This window comes from Rhincodon typus, chromosome 2 (genome assembly GCF_021869965.1).
Source record: "Rhincodon typus isolate 14 chromosome 2, sRhiTyp1.1, whole genome shotgun sequence".
Lineage (NCBI taxonomy): Eukaryota > Metazoa > Chordata > Chondrichthyes > Orectolobiformes > Rhincodontidae > Rhincodon > Rhincodon typus.
Window position 1 is genome coordinate 2,712,464 of NC_063333.1, and position 23,662 is coordinate 2,736,125.

A 23,662-nucleotide genomic window follows, 5' to 3' on the forward strand; every position below is an offset into this window, starting at 1 on the left:
ACGTCAGCCTTCCTGCTCCTCTGATGCTGCTTGGCCTGCTGTGTTCATCCAGCTCTATACCTTGTTATTCCATATATCTGCCTTTGGCCTGTAACCCTTATTAACTTTAACAAAAGTTTGTCTCTCTCAGATTTAATGTGAACAATTGATCTGGCATCAACTGCCATTCGTGGACGAGGGTTCCAAACCTCTACCACCCTTTGTATGTAGAAGTGCATCGTAATATCTCTCCTGAATAGTCTGACCCTAATCCTCAGACTATGCCTCCGCCAGTTCTAGAATCCCCAATGAGTGGAAGTAGTTTACGTTTATCTACCCTGTCTTTTCCTGTTAATATCTCGAAGATTTCAATCAGATAACACTTTAACTTTCAAAATGCTGGAGAAAACCAGCCTAATTTGTATAATATCTTCCCTCAGAACATAACCCCTGAAGTCTAAATATGTGTCTCGTAAACCTACTGCGTACTCTCTCCTCTGCCAATACATCCTTCCGAAAGTGTGGAGCCCATATGACCATGAGGTTGTTGTGAAGTTGGCGAGAGAACTTCTTGATTGGGAGGCAGGAAGTTAGAATTTGGTGTTTGTAAAATGCTAAGGGGGGAATGCATTGCTTGGTCCCTTTAAAAGATCAGGTGTTTTTTTTCTATGCTTAGAGATTTAAAATGGATGACTGTGAGCAGCAGTTGAAAGTTTGGAAGTATACAGAAAGTTTGCAAGTACAAATATTTCAATTCAGGTATATCGATAGGCCATGTAGTTAGCAGGCCAAGCAGCAGTTTTTATCAAGACAATAAGCTTTTGAACTTTAGCCAATCAATTCGAACCAGGCACTTAGATCCCAAAAACCAATTAAATTTAAATCTGATGGTTTTTTCAACATAGGACCAATCCTGTTGTAAGAAATATTCATATGTCATCAAGGGTATAAAAAGCAGGAGGCAGCAGTACAAAGCCCCAGAGCTAGCTGCTATCTGCCAAACCTTGTAAAACATGTAACCTAGCTGCAATTTCAAGGGACTAAATTCTATTTTTTTAATATAATTGAGACTTGTATTTATTGGAACAGCATACCACTAGACTCTTGCTTTATTTGGGAATAGTTAGAAGTGATTTATTTGGTTTGTTAATAGTTTAATTTGTTCACTGTTAGAGTTGGATAAAGAAATTGTTACTAGTTGATTTTAAAGTGAGTGTCTGGGACTTATTTATTTAAGTTGCAGACTAGAAGTTGCAGAAAGGCAGGTTACACCACTTTTCACATTCCTTTTAGAGATTATAGGGTGAGGTGCTGCTCTTTAGGTGTTTTGGTTTTAGTTCTCAGAGGGAATCAACCTCTGCCTTATAACAAAATATAGGAGCAGAACTGGGCCAAAAGAACAGCCCAAATAAAAAATACAACGGAGCTAAAGTGTGATCTGTTTGTCCCCACTTTGTAGGAAAACCCTCGATGGAACCCAACATGGAGAGGAAAAGATGGAGAACAAACGTTTGTCACAATGGTTTTGGGCAGCCCCCAAGTAAAATGCCTCGGGAATCTCCGAGAGGGAGCTTGGCTCAGCTCCGGGGTGGATACCCCAGGGACGGTGCACTGGATTGTCGCTCGTTCTTCGATGACCTGGCAGACAGTGAGCGGCAGAGGACTGTGGTTTCGTTCCTCCTGAGACATGGTGAGACATTGGCCGAGGTACTGGACAGGATGGAGCTGGGGGGCGAGGAGGTCCAGTTAGTGGTCAGGGCCCTGAGGTCAGCCGCAGAGATGGCTAGCAGCCGAGAGGAGACCAGGTCCATCCTGCAGCCTGTGGTCCGCTCTCCTTTCCTGCTGAAGGGCTTGCTGCAGTCCATTGCCCGGCTGGATCACTGCGGAGGGGAAGAGGTGGACGACCTGCTAGACTTTCTCCGACACTTGACCTTGGCTTTCCCCGAGAGTATCCAAGACCGGATCTCGATCCCGGCAGACCTGCTGCATTCCCGGCTCCAGCGCCTCCAGTGCCTGGGCTCCGAGCCCTCCTGGCCCAGGAAGAAGCAGCTGCATGACCTGAAGCACTCAGTCAATGAGGCTTTCCCGGGAGCGGACACCGGGTGGCAAGGTGTCTTCATCCAGGAGGAAGAGGCCGGAAATTTCCGTCACCTGTCCGTCTTCCCCAGCTCTCGGGATATGGCAGGAGCCGGGGAGCCCGGTCCGCTGCCTCCCAACAAAGTGGAGGGAGCCTACCCGAGCACACGCTCCTACCTGGACACTCATTTCCGCCTGCTGCGCGAAGACTTTGTCAAGCCGCTGAGGGAGGACCTGGCTACCTACCTGGCCCCGAGAAGCCGTTTCCTGCAGTCCTCCCCCGGCCTCAGGGTCTACAGCAACGTCCAGGTCCTGCACCCAGTCTGCCAGTGGGAAGGTGTCACGTACAAGACCCGCTTCGACCAGCCCCGCCGTGCAGGCTGGTTGACTCCCAAAAGATTGCAGAAGGGCTCCCTCGTCTGCCTGCTGGCCACTGATTGCCGGGAGATCTTCTTCGCCTCAGTCGCCAAGTCCGATGCCAAGTGGCTGAGCCAAGGGCTGCTCCTCCTCAAGTTCTCCATTAGCCACGCCAAGTTGTCCAAGCTCATATACGGGCACCGCTTCACCATGGTGGAGTCGCGGGCATTCTTCGAAGCCTACCGCCACGTGCTGCTCACGCTCCAGGCGATTGATGATGACCAGCTCCCTTTCCAGAGGTACATTGTGAAATGTAAACCCTCAGTCCGTCCACCTGCCTACCTCCGGCAACACAGTGTCACCCTCGATCTGCTGCCCCTGCTCAGAAACGTCAAAGCTGGAGTCGATGCTGAGGTAAGCTTTGTTTTGCATCAGGTAAGGACGTAGAAATGGAAGGTAACGGCGTAGGAAGAGCACCCGTGGCCCTTCAAAAGCCAGCTCTGTACCACGATAAGATCATGGTTGATCCCCAACTTCAACTTCATTTTCCTGCTCCCTCCCTAAATCCTTCATTTCCAAATAATCCATCAATCACGCCCTCCCCTCCCGCCTGCACTCCCCCTCTTTAGCAAAGACACTCTCTCCTGGGGCTCATCAAACCAGCAGTTCATCATTAAAACCCCTTTTGTTGCACTCATGTCCTTCAGGGAAGCAAGCTTTGTGACTGCAGACCCAGAGCAATGGGTTTCATGCCAGAGTCTAAATTCACTTTAACATAAGGACAGTTATGGCTGGGCAACAAATACTGGCCTAGAGAGTGATGCCCACAGCCCCTGAGTGAATTAGTTTTAGAAACAGTGTTCCCAACTCTGTCTTTGCAAAATTATTGTATTGAATGGTAGAATTTTGAATGGCTGAATGGTCTTTTAGGTCCTTTTTTTTTTGGACTAGCAATCTTTAACTAGTGGAGTGCCACAGGGATCAGTGTTGGAGCCTCGAATATTTACAAGATATGTCAATGACATGGTTTCAGGAGCAAAATATACAGTGGTTAAATCTGGCAATGACATCAGGCAGGTAGGACAGAAAGTCATTAAAATAGAGAGTCTGCAAGGTAATATAGATAGGTCAGGTGAGTGGGCCAAAAATTTTCAGATGGAGAATGTGGTATGTTACCATTATTATTTGGGAACTTGAGCCCTAAAGTGGAGGAATTATGAATAACTTAAGATTTGATTTGATTTATTATTGTCACGTGTACAAGATACAGTGAAAAGTATTGGTTTGTGTGGTAACCAAACAAATCATACCTTAAATAAGTACATCAGGGTAATGGAACAGAATCCAGAATATAGTGTTTCAGAGATAGTAGGAACTGCCGATGCTGGAGAATCTGAGATAACAAGGTGTAGAGCTGGATGAACACAGCAGGTCAAGCAGCATCAGAGGAGCAGGAAGGCTGACACTTTGGGCCTAGACCCTTCTTCAGAAACTCGGAGACCGGGTGACCGTTGACTGCGGTGTCAGTTATCTGTAATGATGTTGTTTGCAGGTTGAATCCTTATTTTCTGAAGAAGGGTCTAGGCCCGAAACGTCAGCCTTCCTGCTCCTCTGATGCTGCTTGGCCTGCTTTGTTCATCCAGCTCTACACCTTGTTATCGCAGAATATAGTGTTATGGCTACAGAGAAGGTGGAGAGAAAGATCAACTGTAATACATGAGAGGCCTGTTCATAAGTCTGATAACAGCGGGGAAGAAGCTGTTCTTAAATCTGTTGGTATTTCTATGTTGTGTGTATTGTGAAGAGAAGAACAGGTTTTAATTTTATTTTTGGATTCTGTGAGTTGTGTAGGGTTGTCTAGAGGTTTGTTGATGCATGCATTTTTAAAGTGGGTTTACAACCTTAGAGTGGAACTTGAGGTGAACAATCCAGTGCATTAAACACATGGGTAGAAAAAACCTTGCTGTTGCCAGCAACGAGAATCAAATGTCTCAGAGAATAGAACAATTAAAAAAGTCAGGCAATGTGTGAAGGTTCAGCAAGAGCAAAAAGGTGTATTTTGTGTGGTGGCCTCCAAAATAGTCAGGACTGTTTCCAGTTAGGGAAAATGGCCTGAGTGGCTTAGCAACGAAAACTCAAGAAGCAGAGAATGGCTGGAAGCTGAGGCTTTGGAAAGGAAATGTGTTTGCTCTGAGACTGTGTTTTGAGGTCAATAAGAAGAAAGCTTATGAAACCAATTGCAGCCATTTCTTTTCCTAGGGTGGAGGTCGCTATTACGAGGGGACATAGTTTTAAAGTGAGCGGAGGTAGACATAGGGGAGACATCAGAGGTAGGTTCTTTACTCAGAGTGTGGTCGGGGCGTGGAATGCATTGCCGGAGAGGGTAGTGGAGTTGGCCTCGTTAGGGGCATTTAAGCGGCTATTAGACAGGCATATGGCTGATAGTATAAGGTAGGGTTGGAGGTTAGATAAACCTTAGGTTTAGGGTAAAAGTTCGGCACAACATCGTGGGCTGAAGGGCCTGTACAGTTCTATGTTCATTTCAACTGAACAAGAAACATTAAAGCGGAGACAGGGTGACCGTTCATTGAGGTGTCAGTTATCTGTAATGATGTTGTTTGCAGGTTGAATCCTTATTTTCTGATATTTGTGATAAAACTGTTTCAGATAGCTCTTGTATGTTAGTTTTTTTTTAAACCCCTTTTTATGTGCAATAAACTTTTTCTCTGTTCTTTTGTTAAAAGTATATTGGCAGCCTCTTGTGAATATAAACGAGGGGAGGCGATAGCCTAGTGGTATTATCACTGGACTGTTAATCCAGAGACCCAGATAACATTCCAGGGACCCGGGTTCAAATCCCGCCATGGCAGATGGTGGAATTTGAACTCCATAAATATCTGGAATTGAGAATCTAATGATGACAGTGAATCCATTGTCAATTGTTGTAAAAACCCATCTGGTTTACTATCGGCGCCGCCTCATGCTCCCACGAGGAGCTCGAACAGTTCATCCACTTCACCAACACCTTCCACCCCAACCTTAAGTTTACCTGGACCATCTCTAATACCTCTCTCTCCTTCCTGGACCTCTCTGTCTCCATATCGGGCAACCACCTAGAAACCGATATCCATTTCAAGCCCACTGACTCCCACAGCTACCTAGAATACACCTCCTCCCACCCACCTTCCTGCAAAAATGCCATCCCCTATTCCCAATTCCTTCGCCTCCGCCGCATCTGCTCCCAGGATGAGGCATTCCACTCCCGTACATCTCAGTTGTCCTCGTTTTTCAAGGACCGTAACTTCCCCCCCTCAGTGGTCGAGAACGCCCTCAACCGTGTCTCCCACATTTCCCGCAACTCATCCCTCACACCCCGTCCCTGCAATAACAACCAAAAAAGAATCCCCCTCGTCCTCACATACCACCCCACCAACCTCCGGATCCAACGCATCATCCTCCGACACTTCTGCCATCTGCCATCCGACCCTACCACCAAAGACATCTTTCCCTCCCCACCTTTATCTGCTTTCCGGAGGGACCACTCTCTCCGTGACTCCCTTGTCCACTCCACACTCCCCTCCAGCCCCATCACACCCAACACTTTTCCCTGCAACCGCAGGAAGTGCTACACCTGCCCCCATACCTCCTCCCTCACCCCCATCCTAGGCCCCAAGAAGACTTTCCACATCAAGCAGATGTTCACTGGCAGATGTGCAGATGTGGTATACTACATCCGCTGTACCCATTGTGACCTCCTCTACATCGGGGAAACCAAGCGGAGACTCGGGGACGGCTTCGCAGAACACCTACGCTCGGTTCACAATAAACAACTGCACCTCCCAGTCGCGAACAATTTCAACTCCCCCTCCCATTCCTCAAACGACATGTCCATCCTGGTCCTCCTGCAGTGCCACAACGATGCCACCCGAAGGTTGCAGGAACAGCAACTCATATTCCGCTTGGGAACCCTGCAGCCCAATGGTATCAATGTGGATTTCACAAGCTTCAAAATCTCCCCTCCCCCGACCGCATCCCAAAACCAGTCCAGCTCGTCCCTGCCTCCCTAACCTGTTCTTCCTCCCACCTATCCCCTCCTCCCACCTCAAGCTGCACCCCCATCTCCTACCTACTAACCTCATCCCGCCCCCTTGACTGTCCGTCCTCCCTGGACTGACCTATCCCCTCCCTAACTCCCCACCTACACTCACCTTTACTGGCTCCATCCCCGCCTCTTTGACCTGTCTGTTTCCTCTCCACCTATCTTCTCCTCTATCCATCTTCTATCCGCCTCCCCCTCTCTCCCTATTTATTTCAGAACCTCCTTCCCCTCCCCATTTCTGATGAAGGGTCTAGGCCCGAAATGTCAGCCCTTCTGCTCCTATGATGCTGCTTGGCCTGCTGTGTTCATCCAGCTCTACACCTGGTTGTCTTGGTTCACTAATGTCCTTTAGGGAGGGAAACTGCCATCCTTACCTGGTCTGGCCTACATGTGACTCCACACCCACAGCAACGTGGTTGACTCTGACCTGCCCACTGGGCAATTAGGGATGGACAATAAATGCTGCCTGGTCAGCGATGCCCTCAGCCTGTGAATGAATAAAGAAAAAAAAATTCAGTAACTGACCACCAGAGTAAACAAACTGCACAACTAAAACTAACAAATTAAGCCAAGTTTCACTCTGGAAATTCTTTTACCCAATCATTTGGACATTCCTGACAATGAGTTAATCATGGTCATTAAAATTTTATACTTTCAAATGCTCCTTTAGGTCTGGATAAAAAGCGAAAGCATAAATTGTTTCATTCCTAAATTATCTATTTTTAAAAAAATATTTCTGACATACAATCAAATCAAGGTTGAAATTTGATTTCTTTGGGTAATCCATATCTTGCAAAAATTCAATTAACTTTTCTATTACCAGTTTTTGCCATAATTTACCCCAAAGGCAATGCCTCAGGAAAACTTACTGAAACATCCACAATTGTTGAAAGATCCTGATTCCATTCCTGGTTGTAGATGCGGGTCCAATGCAATCTGTTAAGACCATACTAATAGAGGCTTCTTTGTAAGCCAGCATTGGAATTAAAGGCACAGTATTAACTGACAATTTGGGTTTACCCACTACCTGATATGTATGGCTTCTCTGCCAGAATGTAGCCACATCTTTATATAAACCTGACCATAAAAATATTTTAGTATTTTATCCTGTGTTTTCCAAAAACCTAAGTGATGTGCCTTTGGAAATCCGTGAACTACTCGTAACTTTTCATTACAATCCTTCGGTGTTTACTTGGTGGAGCATTGCCTCCATTTCTCTGTGTTTGGTATTTGAGGTAGTCTCTGTCTGTTTTTCGAGAAGGTTCATTACGTTCATTCTTGGGCTGGGGAGGTTATGAGGGAAACATTGGACAGGCTGAACCTGTATCCATAGGGGTTTGGAAGAAGGAGAGGTAATCTCATTGAAACGTGTGTAAGAGCATACAATATAGAAGCAGAATTAGGCCATTTGGCCCATCAAGCCTGCTGCGCCATTCAATCATGGCTGATATGTTTCTCAACCTCATTCTCCTGCCTTCTCCCCATCACCTTTGGTCCTTATACTAATGAACAGCCTATCTGTCTCTGTCTTAAAGATAAGATCTTGAGAGGACCTTACAGGGTGGATGCTGGGAGGATATTTCCCCCTCTGGGGGAAACTAGAGTTAGGGGCTCATAGTTTGGAATCAGAAATCCCCATTTGAATGCAAAGATGATGAGAAATCTTTCTCGGGGTTGATAGGTCTTTGAGATTCTCCTTGCCAGAAGGTGGTGGCAGCTGCGCGTTTGAATTTATTCAAGGCTAAGTTAGATAGGTTTTTGACAGACAGCTTATGGGTGCAGACGGGAAAGGGGAGTTGTGGCCACAGACAGATGAACCATAATTTTATTAATGACAAAACTGTCTTGAGCCACCTAATCTAGCCCTTACGTCCAATAGTCCTGTGTGTGTGTGTTCCCATTGTGACTTATTTATTGCAGCCCTCTCCATTGATGGCGCCAGGATTGGAACTGGGTCTTACCACAGAGGAATGTCCCAGTCTGAGAGTGGAACAGGAGCAGGAGACTGAGGATTCCTTTGATCTGTCCGAGGAGAGCAGTAGCCCAGCCAATACCACCATGGAGGAAGCAGCACAGGAGGTGAGCCCACTGGAGGAGAGCACTCATCTTGTAGTCAAGGGTGACAAGAAGATGGAGGAGGAGCATCATCCAGCGGCAGAGAGAAATTCTGGTCCTGCTGAACAGTTTATCAGCGTTAAGTACCGAGAGCTCCAGACAGCAGAGGAGAGACCTGGCCCAACACCTGGGAATGTTACCTTCACAGAGAGGGGCAGCTCAGCTGTGGAGAGCATGGATGTGGTGCAGCACAGGGGCACCTCAACGGGGCAAGGTGGAAGCCCAACTGAGTATGGCAATACCCTGACTGGGCATGGCAATACCCCAATGGGGCAAGGAGACAACTTCGCAAAGAACAACATCTATGAAGTCAATCCATTTCAACAAGATTTCCAGTCTTTGCGATGGCTGAAGCATTTTGACAGATCTCAGCTGAAGGCTCTTCAAAAGGCCCTGAAACGGGAATTTGCACTGATCCAGGGTCCTCCTGGGACAGGTACGTGGCCAGGACTTTCTTTCTGTGCTGAGAGAGTGGCATGAGGGAGCTAGACATTGCCAATGATCCACAGGACCCAGAGCAAGCTTGGGCTGGGGCTTGTAATTTTATAATGATGGCCCAGGATGATGGAACAGTCTCCATGATTGGAGACAGAGATCACATCATATCAAAGAATCAATAAACCAGGAAAAATTGGGGAGGATTGATTAGCTGAGGAGGATCACGGAGGATCCATTGGCCTCGAAGTATCAATTGGCCATGGTGCGTTGATTGGGTAGCATTGGGTTTTGGTTTTCCAAAGAAGTGAATGTTATGACAGTTTACAAGCGGAATAGGATGAAGTTAGCAGGTTTGGTCTGTCATGGTATCCCATCATCCCACAGATGTATGTTGAAATATTGCAGCCAATTTGTACACAGAAAGCTCCCAGAATCAATGCATAACTAGATGACTTGTTTCTGATGTTGCCTAAAGGATACATGGGAACAGTAGCTTAGATTATGCTTGTCAATTGATAATCCAGCGGCTTGGATTAATAAATTCAAATTCCACCATAACAGCCTGTGAATTTAAATTCAGTAAATCAAATAAACTTGGAACAATGAGCATGAAACTTCTGGATTTTCCCAGAAATCCATCCAAAGAAGGAATCTGCCGTTGCTACCTTGTCTGGTCTGTATGTGATTCCAGACCCACAGTAATTAACTGTCCTCTGAGTAGGCTGATCAAGCTAGTTAATGAGGGAAACTAGGAAGGACTTACTAACAATTGATAGTGGTTGCAATTTGGTCAGCTTTTAATTCCTGAATTTGTCTTATTGAATTTAAGTTTCACCATCTGCCACGGTGGGATCTGTGTCCCCAAAAAATTAGCCCGGGGTTCTAAATTATTAGCCCGGTGATGATGCTATGTTACCACCTCCTCCGTGCAGCTCATATGGGCTCTAAGGTTGGTCTGGGAACTCACCGTGAGGACAGACTGCTAGCTGATGGATAATACCTGACATCTGGATAGCTATTGATCAGTCTAGACACAAACTGAAACGTATCTTGGAATGAGAGGCTATCGAGTAACTCATTGAAATGGTGCGTTTGTCTGTGTGTCTCTGTTTGTGTCTGTGACTCTGTGTCTGTGAGTCTTCTGTCTCTCTATTTGTATGTGTGTATGTGTGTGACTGTCTGTGACTCTATCTTGTGTGTGTGTCTGTGACTCTGTGTCTTTGAATCTGTTCCTGAGTTTTGTGTGTAAGTGTGTGTGTGAGAGACCATGTGACTGTCTGTCTGTAACTCGTTTGTGTGTGTGTGTGTGTATGTGTGTGAGAGAGAGACCGTGTGACTATTTGTCTGTAATTCACTTGTGCGTATGAGATCATGTGATTGTCTGTCTGTAACTCGCGTTTGTGTGTTTGAGACCATGTAACTGTCTGTCTGTAACTCGCTTGTGTGTTTGAGACCGTGTGACTGTCTATAACTTGCGCTTGTGTGTTTGAGACCGTGACAGTCTGTCTGTAACTTGCGTGTATGTTTGAGACTGTGTGTGTGTGTGTGTGTGCGAGAGAGGGAGAGACTGTGTGACTGTTTGTCTGTGACTTGGGTGTGAGAGACAGTGTCTGTCTGTGATTTGTGTGAGTGTGTTTGGTGTGTATATATTTGTAACCTGTGCTTCTGTTGCTGTTGCTAACGCAGGAAAGACCTTCCTCGGGTTAAAGTTGGTGGAGTTGCTGCTGCATAACCAGAAGCTCTGGCAGACGACCTTGGGGAGCCCAAGCCCCATTCTGATCGTCTGCAACACCAAGCACATCCTGGAGCAGTTCTTGGAAGGTGAGGTGGTTCTTTACAAGGCAACAATATCACAGCAACCGTGTTTAAAAACATTTTTAAAATGAAAGTAACGTTGGGCAAGGTAAAAGTGACGGTGGTGTTTTCGGGAAGAAATGTGTTGTTTTTATCCAGTATGTTTGGCTCCAATCCCACTCCATCACAGTTGACTCCTAACTGTGTTCTGTATTAGCTCCATGAGCTACATTGTTCAATCAAACTGCAAGCCACAAGTCAATGCGAGAAGCATTCACCATTACCATCTTGAGTGTAGCTAGAATCCAAGGACCTTCCACCACAGAATGAGGCCATTCAATCCATCTTCACTGTGCTGGCTCGGTTGGCTGGACAGCTGGTTGGCGATGCAGATTGATGCTAACAGCATGGGTTCAATTCCCGCACCAGCTGAGGTTACCATGAAGGAGGGTCCTTCTCAACCTCTCCCCTCGCCTGATGCATGGTCACCCTCAGGTTAAACCAGCACCAGTCGTCTCTCCGGTCTGGTAAGACTATGGTGACTTTACCTTTTTAATGGTCGTGAGGCCCCTGGCCATAGACCAAACCCTGCCCATCTGAGGAAGGGGCTCAACAGGATGCCCTAAGCATTGTCTCATTCATCTCCATGACTGGCAGGAACATCAATGTGATCATTGTTTAGCTGTTGCATACTCCCTAATGCTCCAGTCTCAATCTGTATCTGTGTAACTCCTGTATGATAGACTGATTGGACAAAGGCAATTAGGGGTGGGTAATAAATATTGACCCATGAATGAATTTTTAAAAAATCACTAATTTAGAAGAATATTGAGGGGGATCCCATAAAAACCTATGAAGGTCTAATAGGACTGGACAGGATAAACTCAAAAAGGATATCCGTGATGAACAGGAAGTCCAGAACCACGGATCGCAGTCTAGGGATATGGGGTAGGCCTTTTAGGACTCATGTGGAAAATTTTCTTCACCCAGAGAGTGGGGAGCCTGTGGACTTCTCTGCCACAGAAAGTGGTTGAGGCCAAAACATTGAATATTTTCAAGGAGGTAGATATAGTTTTTAGGATTAAAGGGATCAAAGGGTATGGGGAGAAAGTGGGGACAAGACACTGAGTTGGATGATCACCCAAGATCATATTGAATGCCGGAGCAGGCTCGAGGGGCTGAATGGCCTGTCTTGCTCCTAGCTTTATGTTTACAGGTAGCACTCTCTTCCACCCTCTTCCATTAGGCGGAAGATACAAGAGTTTGAAAGCACATACCAACAGATTTAAGAACAGCTGCTTCCCTGCTGTTAACAGACTTTTGACCAGACTGCTCATATATTAGAGTTAATCTTTTTCTGCACCTGCTATATAGCTGTAACACTATATTCGACATTCTGTTCGATTATCCTGATGTACTTATGTTTGCCTGCATAGCATGCAAAACAATACTTTTCACTGTATCTTGGTACATGTCACAATAAATCAAATCAAATCACTTGTTGGTTACTGAAAGACACTCATTTTTGCAGGGATACTGGAGTTTAAATCCACAGGGATTGTGCGCATCGGAGGACTTTGCAAAAACAAGAAGCTTCAAATGTTCTCCCTGGAGGCCATTCGCAAGACCACATTACAGAAGGTCCTGACTCCAACACAAAGGCGCAGGTTCAAAGAGGTGTGTTTGCCAGGTTCCACATTCACCATATAATAACCTGAATAATAATGTTCCTGAAGCAAACAGAGCAGAAAGACTCATTGATATAACAGCTCTGTGATCGTTAACTTGACGACTTTTCATCCAAACGCTACTATCCATGTTTTAAAATGACACCAAGCCCTGTTCATCCATCTCCCCTCTATCTCTGGACTGACAAGTTCTTGATTTTAAAATTATCATGTTTTGATTTTGACTCCATCTGTGGCTTTCTCCCTTTCCTATCTCTGTAATCTCCGCCAGCCCACAATTCTGCAAGACCTCTGTGTCCCTTCTAATTCCGACTTCTTGAGCATACCAAATTGTAATTGCATTACTGCTGCCATTAATGTCCTGGGCACTAAAAGAGTCGGTGACACAGAGAGGAAATGCAATGGTTGTAATCTTCCAACAATCCCTAGTTTCTGAAGGTTTCGAGCGGATTGAACAATTACAAATGTAACATTTTTATCCAAGAAATGAAAGAGACAGAAAGCAGGAAACAAGAGGCCAGTTAGCCTAACGTCTGTCATGGGGAAATTATTAGAATCCATGATTAAGGAAGCTATAGCAGGAAACTTCGAAAATCATAAAGTGTCAGGCAGAGTCAACATGGTTTTGTGAAAGGGAAATTGTGTTTAAGTAATTTATTATGAGGATGTAATGTCCAAAGCTGGATGAAGTTGACCCTGTAGATATGGAGTACTTGGATTTCCAACAGCTATTGGATAAGGGGTCCTGTGGGCACAGTATGTTGACCCTTCCAGGCACAATTCTAAGAAAAGTTGGCAACTGGAAGCTTAGGGCTGAACCCTGGTCCTAGCTGAATGAAATGCTAGCACTGGGAAAGCAGAACCCAGAACTTTCCAACTCCCAGGCAAGTCTGCTTCTCACTCAAACCTAGTAGATGAAAAAAAAAGCTTAAATTTTAAAAATACTCTATTAGTTTAATTTGTGTCTTCACACCTATACATGTTGTTTTCTCTCTGTGGGGGAATTAGAAAGTTATGGGCGAATTTTCCGGATAATTGGAACCTACGAGGGAGCAAGCTATCCTAGATCTAGTCCTGTGTAATGAGACAGGAATAATTAATGATCTCACAGTTAGGGATCCTCTAGGAAGGAGCGCTCACAGTATGGTTGAATTTAAAATACAGATGGAGCGTGAGAAGGTTAAATCCAGTACCTATGTCCTGTGCTTAAACAAAGGAGACTATGAAGGAATGAGGGAGGAGTTAGGTAAGGTAGAATGGGAGCAAAAACTTTATGGTGGGTCAATTGAGGAACAGTGGAGGACTTTCAAAACAATTTTTCACAGTGCTCAGCAGAAGTATATTCCAGTGATAAGGAAGAACTGTAGGAAAAGAGAGAGACAGCCATGGATGTCTAAGGAAATAAAGGAAAGTATCAGATTGAAAAAAAACACGTACAAAAAAGTAAAGAGTAGTGGGAAACTAGTAGACTGGGAAATCTTTAAAGGCCAACAGAAAGCCACAAAAAAAGTTATAAAGAAAAATAAGATAGATTATGAGAGTAAACTAGCTCAGAATATAAAAACAGGCAGCAAAAGTTTCTATAAATTTGTAAATCGTAAAAGAGTGGCGAAGGTAAACATTGGTCCTCCAGAGGATGAGAAGGCCAATTTAATAACTGGGAATGAGGAAATAGCCGAGACATTAAACAGTTACTTCGTGTCGGTCTTCACAGTGGAAGACACAAATAACATGCCGAAAACTAATGGCAAGAAGGTTATAGCAGGTGAGGACCTAGAAACTATCATTATCATTAAGGAGGCAGTGCTGGGCAAGCTAATGGGGCTAAAGGTAGACAAGTCTCCTGGCCCTGATGAAATGCATCCCAGGGTACTAAAAGAGGTGATAGGGGAAATAGCAAATGCACTAGTAATTATTTACCAAAATTCACTGGACTCTGGGGTGGTTCCCGCAGATTAGAAAACAGCCAATGTGATGCCACTGTTTAAAAAAGGAAGTAGACAAAAAACAGGTAACTATAGGCCAGTTAGCTTAACTTCGGTAGTGGGGAAAATGCATTAAGGAAGAAATAGCAAGACATCTGGATATAAATTGTCCCATTGGGAACACCCAGCATGGGTTCATGAAGGGTAGGTCATGTTTAACTAATTTGGTGGAATTCTTTGAGGACATTACTTGCATGGTGGACAATGGGGAACCTGTGGATGTAGTGTATCTGGATTTCCAGAAGGCATTTGACAAGGTGCCACACCAAAGGCTGCTACACAAGATCAAGTTGCACGGTATTACAGGTAATGTATTGGCATGGATAGAGGATTGGTTGACCAGTAGAAAGCAAAGAGTAGGGGTAAATGGGTGTCTTTCTGGTTGGCAGTCAGTAGCTAGTGGTGTGCCTCAGGGATCAGTGTTGGGACCTCAATTGTTTACAATTTACATAGATGATTTGGAGTTGGGGACTAAGTGTGGTATGTCAAAATTTGCAGATGACACTAAGGTGGAGTGGTAGAGCAAAGTGTGCAGAAGACACTGAAAGTCTGCAGAGGGATATAGATAGTCTAAGTGAGTGGGCAAAGGTCTGGCAGATGGAGTACAATGTTGATAAGTTTTAGGTCATCTATTTTGGTAGGGATAACAGCAAAATGGACTATGTTTTAAACGGTAAAAAATTGCAGCACGCTGCTGTGCAAAGGGACTTGGGTGTCCTTGTGCATGAATGGCTGAAAGTGGGATTGCAGGTGCAGCAGGTGATTAAAAAGACAAATGGAATTTTGTCTGCCATTGCTCGAGGGATGGAGTTTAAAAGAGGGAGGCTATGCTGCAGCTGTATAGGGTCCTGGTGAGGCCACACCTGGAGTACTGTGTGCAGTTTTGGTCTCCTTACTTGAGAAGAGATATACTAGCACTGGAGGGGGTGCAGAGGAGATTCACTCGGTTGATTCCAGAGTTGAGAGGGTTGGATTATGAGGAGAGACTGAGTAGACTGGGATTATACTCATTGGAATTCAGAAGAATGAGGGGAGATCTTATAGAAACATATAAGATTATGAAGGGAATAGATAAAGTGGAGGCAGGGAGGTTGTTCCGCTAGCAGGTGAAACTAGGACTAGAGGGCATCGCCTCAAAATAAAGGGAAGCAGATGTAGGACTGAGGTCAGGAGGAACTTCTTCACCCAAAGGGCTGTGAATCTATGGAATGCCCTGCCCAGTGAAGTGGTTGAAGCTACCTCGCTGAATGTTTTTAAGGCAAGACTAGATAAATTTTTGAACAGTAAAGGAATTAAGGGTTATGGTGAGTGGGTGGGTAAGTGGAGCTGAGTGTCAAAGATCAGCCATGAAATGGCGGGGCAGGCTCGAGGGGCCAGATGGCCTACTCCTGCTCCTAGTTCTTATGTTCTTATGTTCTTATGTTCTTATAATTGTTGGCCTCTCTTGACCGTGTTACAAATATGCTTTCTGTAAGTAACAAGCCCTGGAGTGGGTATTGAAGGCAGAAGCCATCTAGTGAGTCACAGTGTCTTGTGCATCTTTTCAAAGAGAGTGCCGTCCAATCCCAGCAAACCAACCCTAATTTGGCTCCAATTAGAGTCATAGAGGTCTACAGCATAGAAACAAGCCCTTCAGCCCAATCTGCCCATGCCACCCAGTTTTCACAATTAAACTAATCCCGTTTGCCTGTGTTTAGTCCATATCTCTTCATACCTATCCCTCCATGTACCTGTCTAAATATTTCTTAAATGACGAAATTGTACTCACTTCCACCATCACTTCTGGCAGCCTGTTCCAGACACACACCAGCCTCCGTGTAAAAAAAAAAAAAAAAAATTGCCCCTCTGGACTGTTTTGTACCTCTCCCCTCTCACCTTATATTTATGCCTTCTAGTTTTAGACTCCCCTACCACGGGGAAAATCTGTTGGCAATCTATCTTATCTATGCCTGTCATGATTTTATATACCTCTTTAGGGTCACCCCTCAGTCTCCTATACTCCTAGGTAAAAAAGTCCCAAACTCTCCTTGTAGGTCAAACCTTCCAGTCCAGGTAGCATCCACAATATTGTCAATGCCTCCTAGATGAGGCAAGATGTGGGCAACGGAAGGATATCACAATTTGGTAGGGTCAGGAGAAATGGTCCCAGGTTTGGGGTTGGGGCATAGATTGGAGAGCAAAGCATCTGGTGAGGATTTTAAATGTTTATTATGGTGTTAGTGATGACACTTATACTTCACAGTAAGGATATTGTGAGTTCAAACTCCACTTCAGAAGCCTTGGGACATAATCTAGGGCTGACCCATCTGTGCAGTGCTGAGGGAGCGCCGTTTGAATGAGATATTAATCTGAGGCCCCTCTCCTTTCTAAATTGGATGTAAGTGCTGCCATATGATCAGCGTGAACTATTTCCTTGCTGTAAATCTTACAGCAGTCTTTCTGTGCGAGTGGGTGGAGGGCGGGAGGGCAGCGTGCTAGTGACCCAGAGCAATCAGTATCATGTGACACTGAATTTTCCTGCTGTGATCGGTTCAGCTTAAAGAGAAAATTGAATCCATCAAGGAAGATATCTTCCACTACTCCAAGATTCTGGAATTGCTGCCAGTGGGAATCCTGCACGAGAAGGAGCTGGAACCAGAAATAAGGAAAGACCTGGAAGAAGTTGGATTGACATTGGTAATTGTACCTCACTCGGTGGTTAGCAGGTCATTGGTTAGAGGCAATCATTGAGCTGGGGGCAGAGAGAGGTGGGTGTGGGGTATATTACAATATTCCTGAAGGGGTTTCAGTGAAGAGAGGGGACATCCTGGGAACAGTTGGGGGTATCTGGGGATTATTGGAGAAGAGGGCATCTGTGGGTTACAGTGAGGTTAGGGGTTATACAATATTGGTGAGGAGGGTATCTGGAGGGTAAAGGGGTGTCTGGAAAAATCAGTGAGGGGAGGGGAAATACCTGGTGTTAATGAAGTGGATATCTGAGATGACAGTGATGGAGGAGGGTATTAGAGATTACAGCAAGGTGGTAGGGTTTCTGGGATTAGTGATGGAGGAGTCGTACCTGGGGATATGGGAAAGGGAGATCTCCATTTTAATAGGAAATGATGCAAGGTTTTTGTAACTTCAATGTTGTGTATCTCTCGCAGGCCCCACTGGAGGAGTTGGTCATCTTGAAGTGGCTGAATATTCCCTCTCGCGTCTGGTCACAGAATAGAGCTGAAAGGAGGATGTATCACAGGAGGCAAGAGACAGAACCCACCAGATATTTCTGCCCCTCTCCGAGAGCGACATCACCTTCAAATGGCAAGTTGTAAATTCCTCTAACTGTGTGCGTGTGTGTGCTTGTGTGCATGAGCGTGTGTGTGTGCGCGCGAATGTCAGTGAATGTATTTATGCCAGGCATGTGGCTGTCACTGGCTAGGCCTAAGTCCGATTGAGTTACTGCAGTGCACCTTTCAGATAGTACGCACTGCTGCTACTGAGCGTCGGTGGTGGAGGGAGTGGATGTTTGTGGATGTGGTGCCAATCAAGTGGGCTGCTTTGTCCTGGATGGCGTCAAGTTTCTTGAGTGTTGCTGGGTCTACACCCATCCAGGCAAGTGGGGAGTATTCCATCACACTCCTGACTTGAGCCTTGTAGATGGTGGGACAGGTTTTGGGGAGTCAGGAGGTGAGTCACTCGCTGCAGTATTCCCAGCTTCTGGCCTGCTCTTGTAGCCGCTGTGTTTATGTGGCAAGTCCATTTGAGTTTCTGGTCAATAGTAACCCCCAGGATGTTGATAGTGGGGTTGAAATGATGATGACATGTTTCCCTTGTATCCTTACTCTGGCTTGCTCTTCAGAGTTGAACTCCAGAAACAGATTCTATGACGATGATGAGGAGATGGAATGGGATGTGGATGGCAGCAACCCCCGTGACCCTCCGTGTAGCACTGAGCAGTGGGCGGGAGAGGAGTTTGCATACACCCCGGACTTTGACGTGAGGTATTGGTGACTCAAGTTTCAGTTACGTAATGAACACAGTGGAAAATGGACAGGCTCCGAACACATTTAGCAGCTCTATACAGGGTGTTCATGAGGCACTGTGGGCAGACTCTATAACTTCGTGGCCCAGCATATCCTCCACTTTGCCAGCACCATCAAATTAACCCTAGTTCACTGAGTTGTCTATATTTAACAAGTGAAGAGGAAGCACTGTGAAGGAATGATGTACACCGTAAAACAAAGGAGCAAATTAGGCCATTCAGCCCATCAGCTCTGCTCCAACATTCATTGAGATCATGGCTAATCTGATAATCCTCAACTCCACTTTTTTGCCTTTTCCCTATAACTCTTGATTCCCTTATTGATTAAAAATCTGTCTCAGCCTTGACTAACAACCCAGCTTTAACAGCCTTCTGCAGTAAAGTATTCCACAGATTGAGGTTGGTTGGCTCGCCGAGCTGGTTCGTTGTTCCGCAGACGTTTCGTTCCCCTGCTGGGTAACATCATCGGTGCAGCCTCTGATGAAGCATCGGTGTGTTTTCCTACCTGGTTTTTAAACTCTGGAGTCCGTTGAGCTGGATTGCCTCACTTCCGGTTTTCCTTCATTGTGCAGCATATATGGGGCCGCGTTCTATGTGTTTATTGATGGCTTTCTTCATGGAGTGCCAGGCTTCTAGGAATTCCCGTGCCTGTCTTTGCTTAGCTTGTCCCAGGATCTTGGTGTTATCCCAATCGAATTGTTGGTTCTCCTTATCCATGTGGATTGAGATGAGTGAGTATTGGTCGTGTCTTTTTGTAGCCAGTTGGTGTTCGTGTACTCTTGTTGTTAGTTTCCTTCCTGTTTGTCCGATGTAGTGTTTCTCAGAGTCTCTGCAGGGGATCTTATAGATGACATTGGTCCTGTCCATGGTGGGGAGTGGGTCTTTAGTTCAGGTGAGCAGTTGTCATAGGGTTGATGTGGGCTTGTGTGCCACTCTGATGCCCGGCGGTTGTAGGAGTCTTGAGGTTAGTTCCGATGTGTTCCTGATGTGCGGTAGCGTGATGAGTGTGTCGGGGCATGTAGTATCTTCCTGATGTTGTTCGTATAGGCATCTTCTGACCCAGTTTTTTGGATGTCCATTATCCTTGAAAACCTGAAAGAGGTATTCTCCTTCCTCTTGGCATAGTTCTGTGTTGCTGCAGTGTGTTGTTGCCCTTTTAAATAGTGCTCACACGCAGCTTCGTTTGTGTGTGCTGGGATGGTTACTGTTGAAGTTCAATAGCTGGTCTGTGTGTGTGGCTTTTCGGTGTACTTTCGTTTGCAGTTCCCCATTTGTCTTGCGGTCCACCATGGTGTCCAGGAATGGGAGCTGTTTGTTCTTCTCCTCCTCTCTGGTGAATTTTATTCCTGTGAGGGTGTTGTTCATTAGTTTGTGTGTCTCCTCTAGTTTGGTCCGTTTAATGATGACAAAGGTGTTACTAACGACAAGGGTACACGAACACCAAATGGCTACAAAAAGGCACATCCAATACTCACTCATCTCCATCCACATGGATAAGGAGAACGACCAATTCGACTAGGACAACACCAAAATCCTGGGACAAGCAAAGCAGAGACAGGCACGGGAATTCCTAGAAGCCTGGCACTCCACGAAGAAAACCATTAATAAACACATAGAACTAGACCCCATATACGCTCCATTGGGAAGGAAAACCGGAAGTGAGGTAATCCAGCTCAACGGACTCCAGAGTTTAAAAACCAGGCGGGAAAACATACCGACACTTCATCGGAGGCTGCTCTGAGGATGTTACCCAGCAGGGGAACAAAACGTCTGCGGAACAGTGAACCAGCTCGGCGAGCCAACCAACCTCGACACTCACAACCTGAGCTACAAATCTACTCCAAAACCTTATTCCACAGATTCACCACCTCCGAGTGAGAACATTCTTCCTCTGCTTTGTCTTAAGTGTGCAAACCCATATTCTGAGATGATGCCCTCCAGTCCTAGTCTGTCCCACAAAGGGAAACAACCTTTCCACATCTCCCCCGTGAAGTCCCTTACGAATGTTAATGTTCAGTAAGGTTGTGGTTGGTTGGCTCGCCGAGCTGGTTCGTTGTTCTGCAGATGTTTCATTACCTTGCTGGGTAACATCAGTGCAGCCTCCGATGAAGTGCTGTTGTGTTTTCCCACCTGGTATTTAAACTCTGGGGTCCGTTGAGCTAGATTACCTCATTTCCGGTTTTCCTTCCCAATGGAATGTATATGGGGTCTAGTTCTATGTGTTTGTTGATGGCTTTCTTCGTGGAGTACCAGGCTTCTAGGAACTCCTGTGCTTGTCTCTGCTTTGCTTGTTCCAGGATCTTGGTGTTGTCCCAATCGAATTGGTGGTTCTCCTTATCCATGTGGATGGAGATGAGTGAGTATTGGTCATGTCTCGGGAATTCCTAGAAGCCTGGTACTCATTTAACCTGTCCATGTCCCTTTATAGATGTCTTGTGTCATCTTCACCACTCACCTTCCCACCTATTCTTGCAACATCTGCAAACTTGGTCATAGTAGACTCACTTTCCTAATGCAAGTCATAAATGTCTGTCATAAATAATTGTGGGTCCAGAATTAATCCTTGTTGCACACTGCTTGTTCCAGCTTGTTATCCTGAAAATGTCCTCCTTATCCAAATTCATTGTCTTCTGTTAGTTAGCCCATCCTTTATCCTCGCTAATAAACATAGGAAAGTAGGAACAGGAGTCAGCCATTCAGCCTCTTGAGCCTGCTTTGCCATTCATTACGATCTTTTTTTACTGCCAAAGTGAATAATCTCCCATTAATTCTCATTATACAGCATCTGCCATACTACCTCCAACACAGGTCAATTGGGTGAGTCTGTTTGAAGGAAAAGGAACGACTGGCAAATGGGCAGCTTTTAAAGGTGTGATATCAAGAGTCCAACTCTGTTAGGGTGAAGGGAAAAGCTGGTAGATTTAGGGATCCCTGGCTGACGAGGGATATTGAGGCTCTGGTCAGGAAAAAGAAGGAGGCATTCATTGGGTTTAAGCTATCGGGCTCAAGTGAATCCCTAGATGACGCTAAAAAGCGTAGGAACACATTCAAGAGGGAAATCAGAAGAGCAAAAAGAGAGTAAGAGATTTATCCGGCAGATAAGGTTAAAGATAAGCCCAAGAGGTTCTATAGCCATATTAAGAGTAGAAGACTGGCTAGGGAGAGACTAGGTCCCCTTCAAGATCAGCATGGCTGTCTGTGTGGAGCCACAGGAGATGGGGGAGATTTTTAATGAATATTTCTCCTCGGTGTTTACTGAGGAGAGAATCATGGACGCTAAGGAAATTAGGGAAACAAGTGGGGATGTTTTGGACTGCATACACATTACAAGAGAGGAGGTGTTTGCAGCCTTAAAGCACATTAAGGTGGATAAATCCCCTGGGCCTGATCAAGTCCAACCTCGGGTGTTGTGGGAGGCTAGGGAAGAAATTGCAGAGGCCCTTACAGAGATTTTTGCTTCATCTTTCGCCACTGGTGAAGTTCCAGAAGACTGCAGGGTGGCTAATGTTGTTCTATTGTTTAAGAAAGGTAGCAAAGACAAGGCAGGGAACTACAGGCCAGTGAGCCTGACATCAGTGGTAGATGAGTTATTGGAGAGGATGTTGAGGGACAGGATTAATCAACATTTGGATAGTCAGCATGGATTTGTGCGCGGGAAGTCAAGTCTGACAAATCTTTTAGAGTTTTTCAAAGAGGTAACCAAGAGGATGGATAAGGGTAGGGCAGTGGATGTTGTATATATGGACATTAGTAAGGCCTTTGACAAGGTCCCGCATGGCAGGCTAGTCATATAGCATGGATCCAGGGAGAGCTAGCTAATTGGATTCAAAATTGCTCAATGGTAGGAAGCAGAGGGCGATGGTTGAAGGGTGTTTCTCAGACTGGAGGCCTGTGACTAGTGGTGTGCCACAGGGGTCGGTGCTGGGACATTTGTTATTTGTTATTTACATAAATGATCTGGATGTGTATGTACAAGGCATGATTAATAAGTTTGCGAATGATAAAAAATTAGGAGGTATTGTTGATAGCGAAGAAGGTTATCAAAAATTACAGGGGGATCTTGATCAAGCGGGGAGTGGGCTGAGGATTGTCAAATGCGATTCAATACAGATAAGTGTGAGGTGTTGCACTTTGGAAAGTCAAACCAAAGGAGGAGTTATATAGTAAATGGTAAGGTCCTGAGGAGTGTTGTAGAACAGAGGGACTTAGGAGTCCAAGTACATAGTTTGTTGAAAGTGGCTTTACAGGTGGACAGGGTGGTGAAGAAGGCATTTAGCATGCTGGCCTTCATCGGTTGAGGCAGTGAGTATCGGAGGTGGGACGTTACGTTACAGTTGTATAAGTCGTTGGTGAGGCTGCACTTGGTCACCCTGTTGTAGGAAAGACATAGTTAAACTGGAAAGTGTGCAAGAAGACTTACAAGGATGTTGCCAGGACTAGTAGGCCCGGGTTATAGGGAGAGGTTGGTCAGGGTAGGACTTTATTCCTTGGAATGTAGTAGAATGAGGGGTGACCTTATTGAGATGTATAAGATCCTGGATAGGATGAATGCATATAGTCTTTTTCCCAGAGATGTGGAATTGAAAACTAGAGCGCATAGTTTTAAGGTGAGATTTAAGATGGACATGCGAGGCAACTTCTTCATGCAGAGAGTGGTGCTAATATAGAATGGGGTGCCAGAGAAAGTGGTTGAGGCACGTACAATAGCAACATTTAAAAAAACGTTTGGATAGGTACATGAATGGGAAGGGTTTAGAGGGATATGGACCAAATGCAGGCAATTGGAACTAGCTGAGTGGGCACTATGGTCAGCATGGACCAGTTTGGGCCGAAGGGCCTGTTTCCATGCTGTATTACTCTTTGACCTATGACGGGGGATCTTGTCTTATTAAGTAACTTAATGTCTGGTCCTTTATTCAACACCTTAGGGAATCTAAATATATTACATCTACTGGTTCTCCTTTATCTATCCTGCTTGCTACGTCTTCAAAGAACTGCCCTATATTTGCCAGTCATGATTTTCCCTTCATGAAGCCATGCTGACTTTGCTTGTTCATATTATGTATTTCTAAATGCTCTGTTATTTGATCCTTTTACAATAGACTGTAAC

At 45.3% G+C, this 23,662-nt stretch overlaps 1 protein-coding gene across 1 annotated transcript in view; it reads left to right on the top strand.

Annotated features, from left to right (window-relative positions):
• LOC109925660 (NFX1-type zinc finger-containing protein 1-like) overlaps positions 1–23,662 on the top strand; it is a 68,797-nt gene that overhangs the window by 24,773 nt on the left and 20,362 nt on the right. Inside the window, exons 2-8 of the mRNA XM_048617633.1 lie at positions 1,439–2,826; positions 8,432–9,062; positions 10,751–10,885; positions 12,390–12,535; positions 17,067–17,207; positions 17,675–17,831; positions 18,370–18,511. Of these exons, the coding sequence (XP_048473590.1) occupies positions 1,450–2,826; positions 8,432–9,062; positions 10,751–10,885; positions 12,390–12,535; positions 17,067–17,207; positions 17,675–17,831; positions 18,370–18,511 (2,729 nt within the window). The 5' untranslated portion in view covers positions 1,439–1,449. The remainder of the gene's footprint in view (positions 1–1,438; positions 2,827–8,431; positions 9,063–10,750; positions 10,886–12,389; positions 12,536–17,066; positions 17,208–17,674; positions 17,832–18,369; positions 18,512–23,662) is intronic.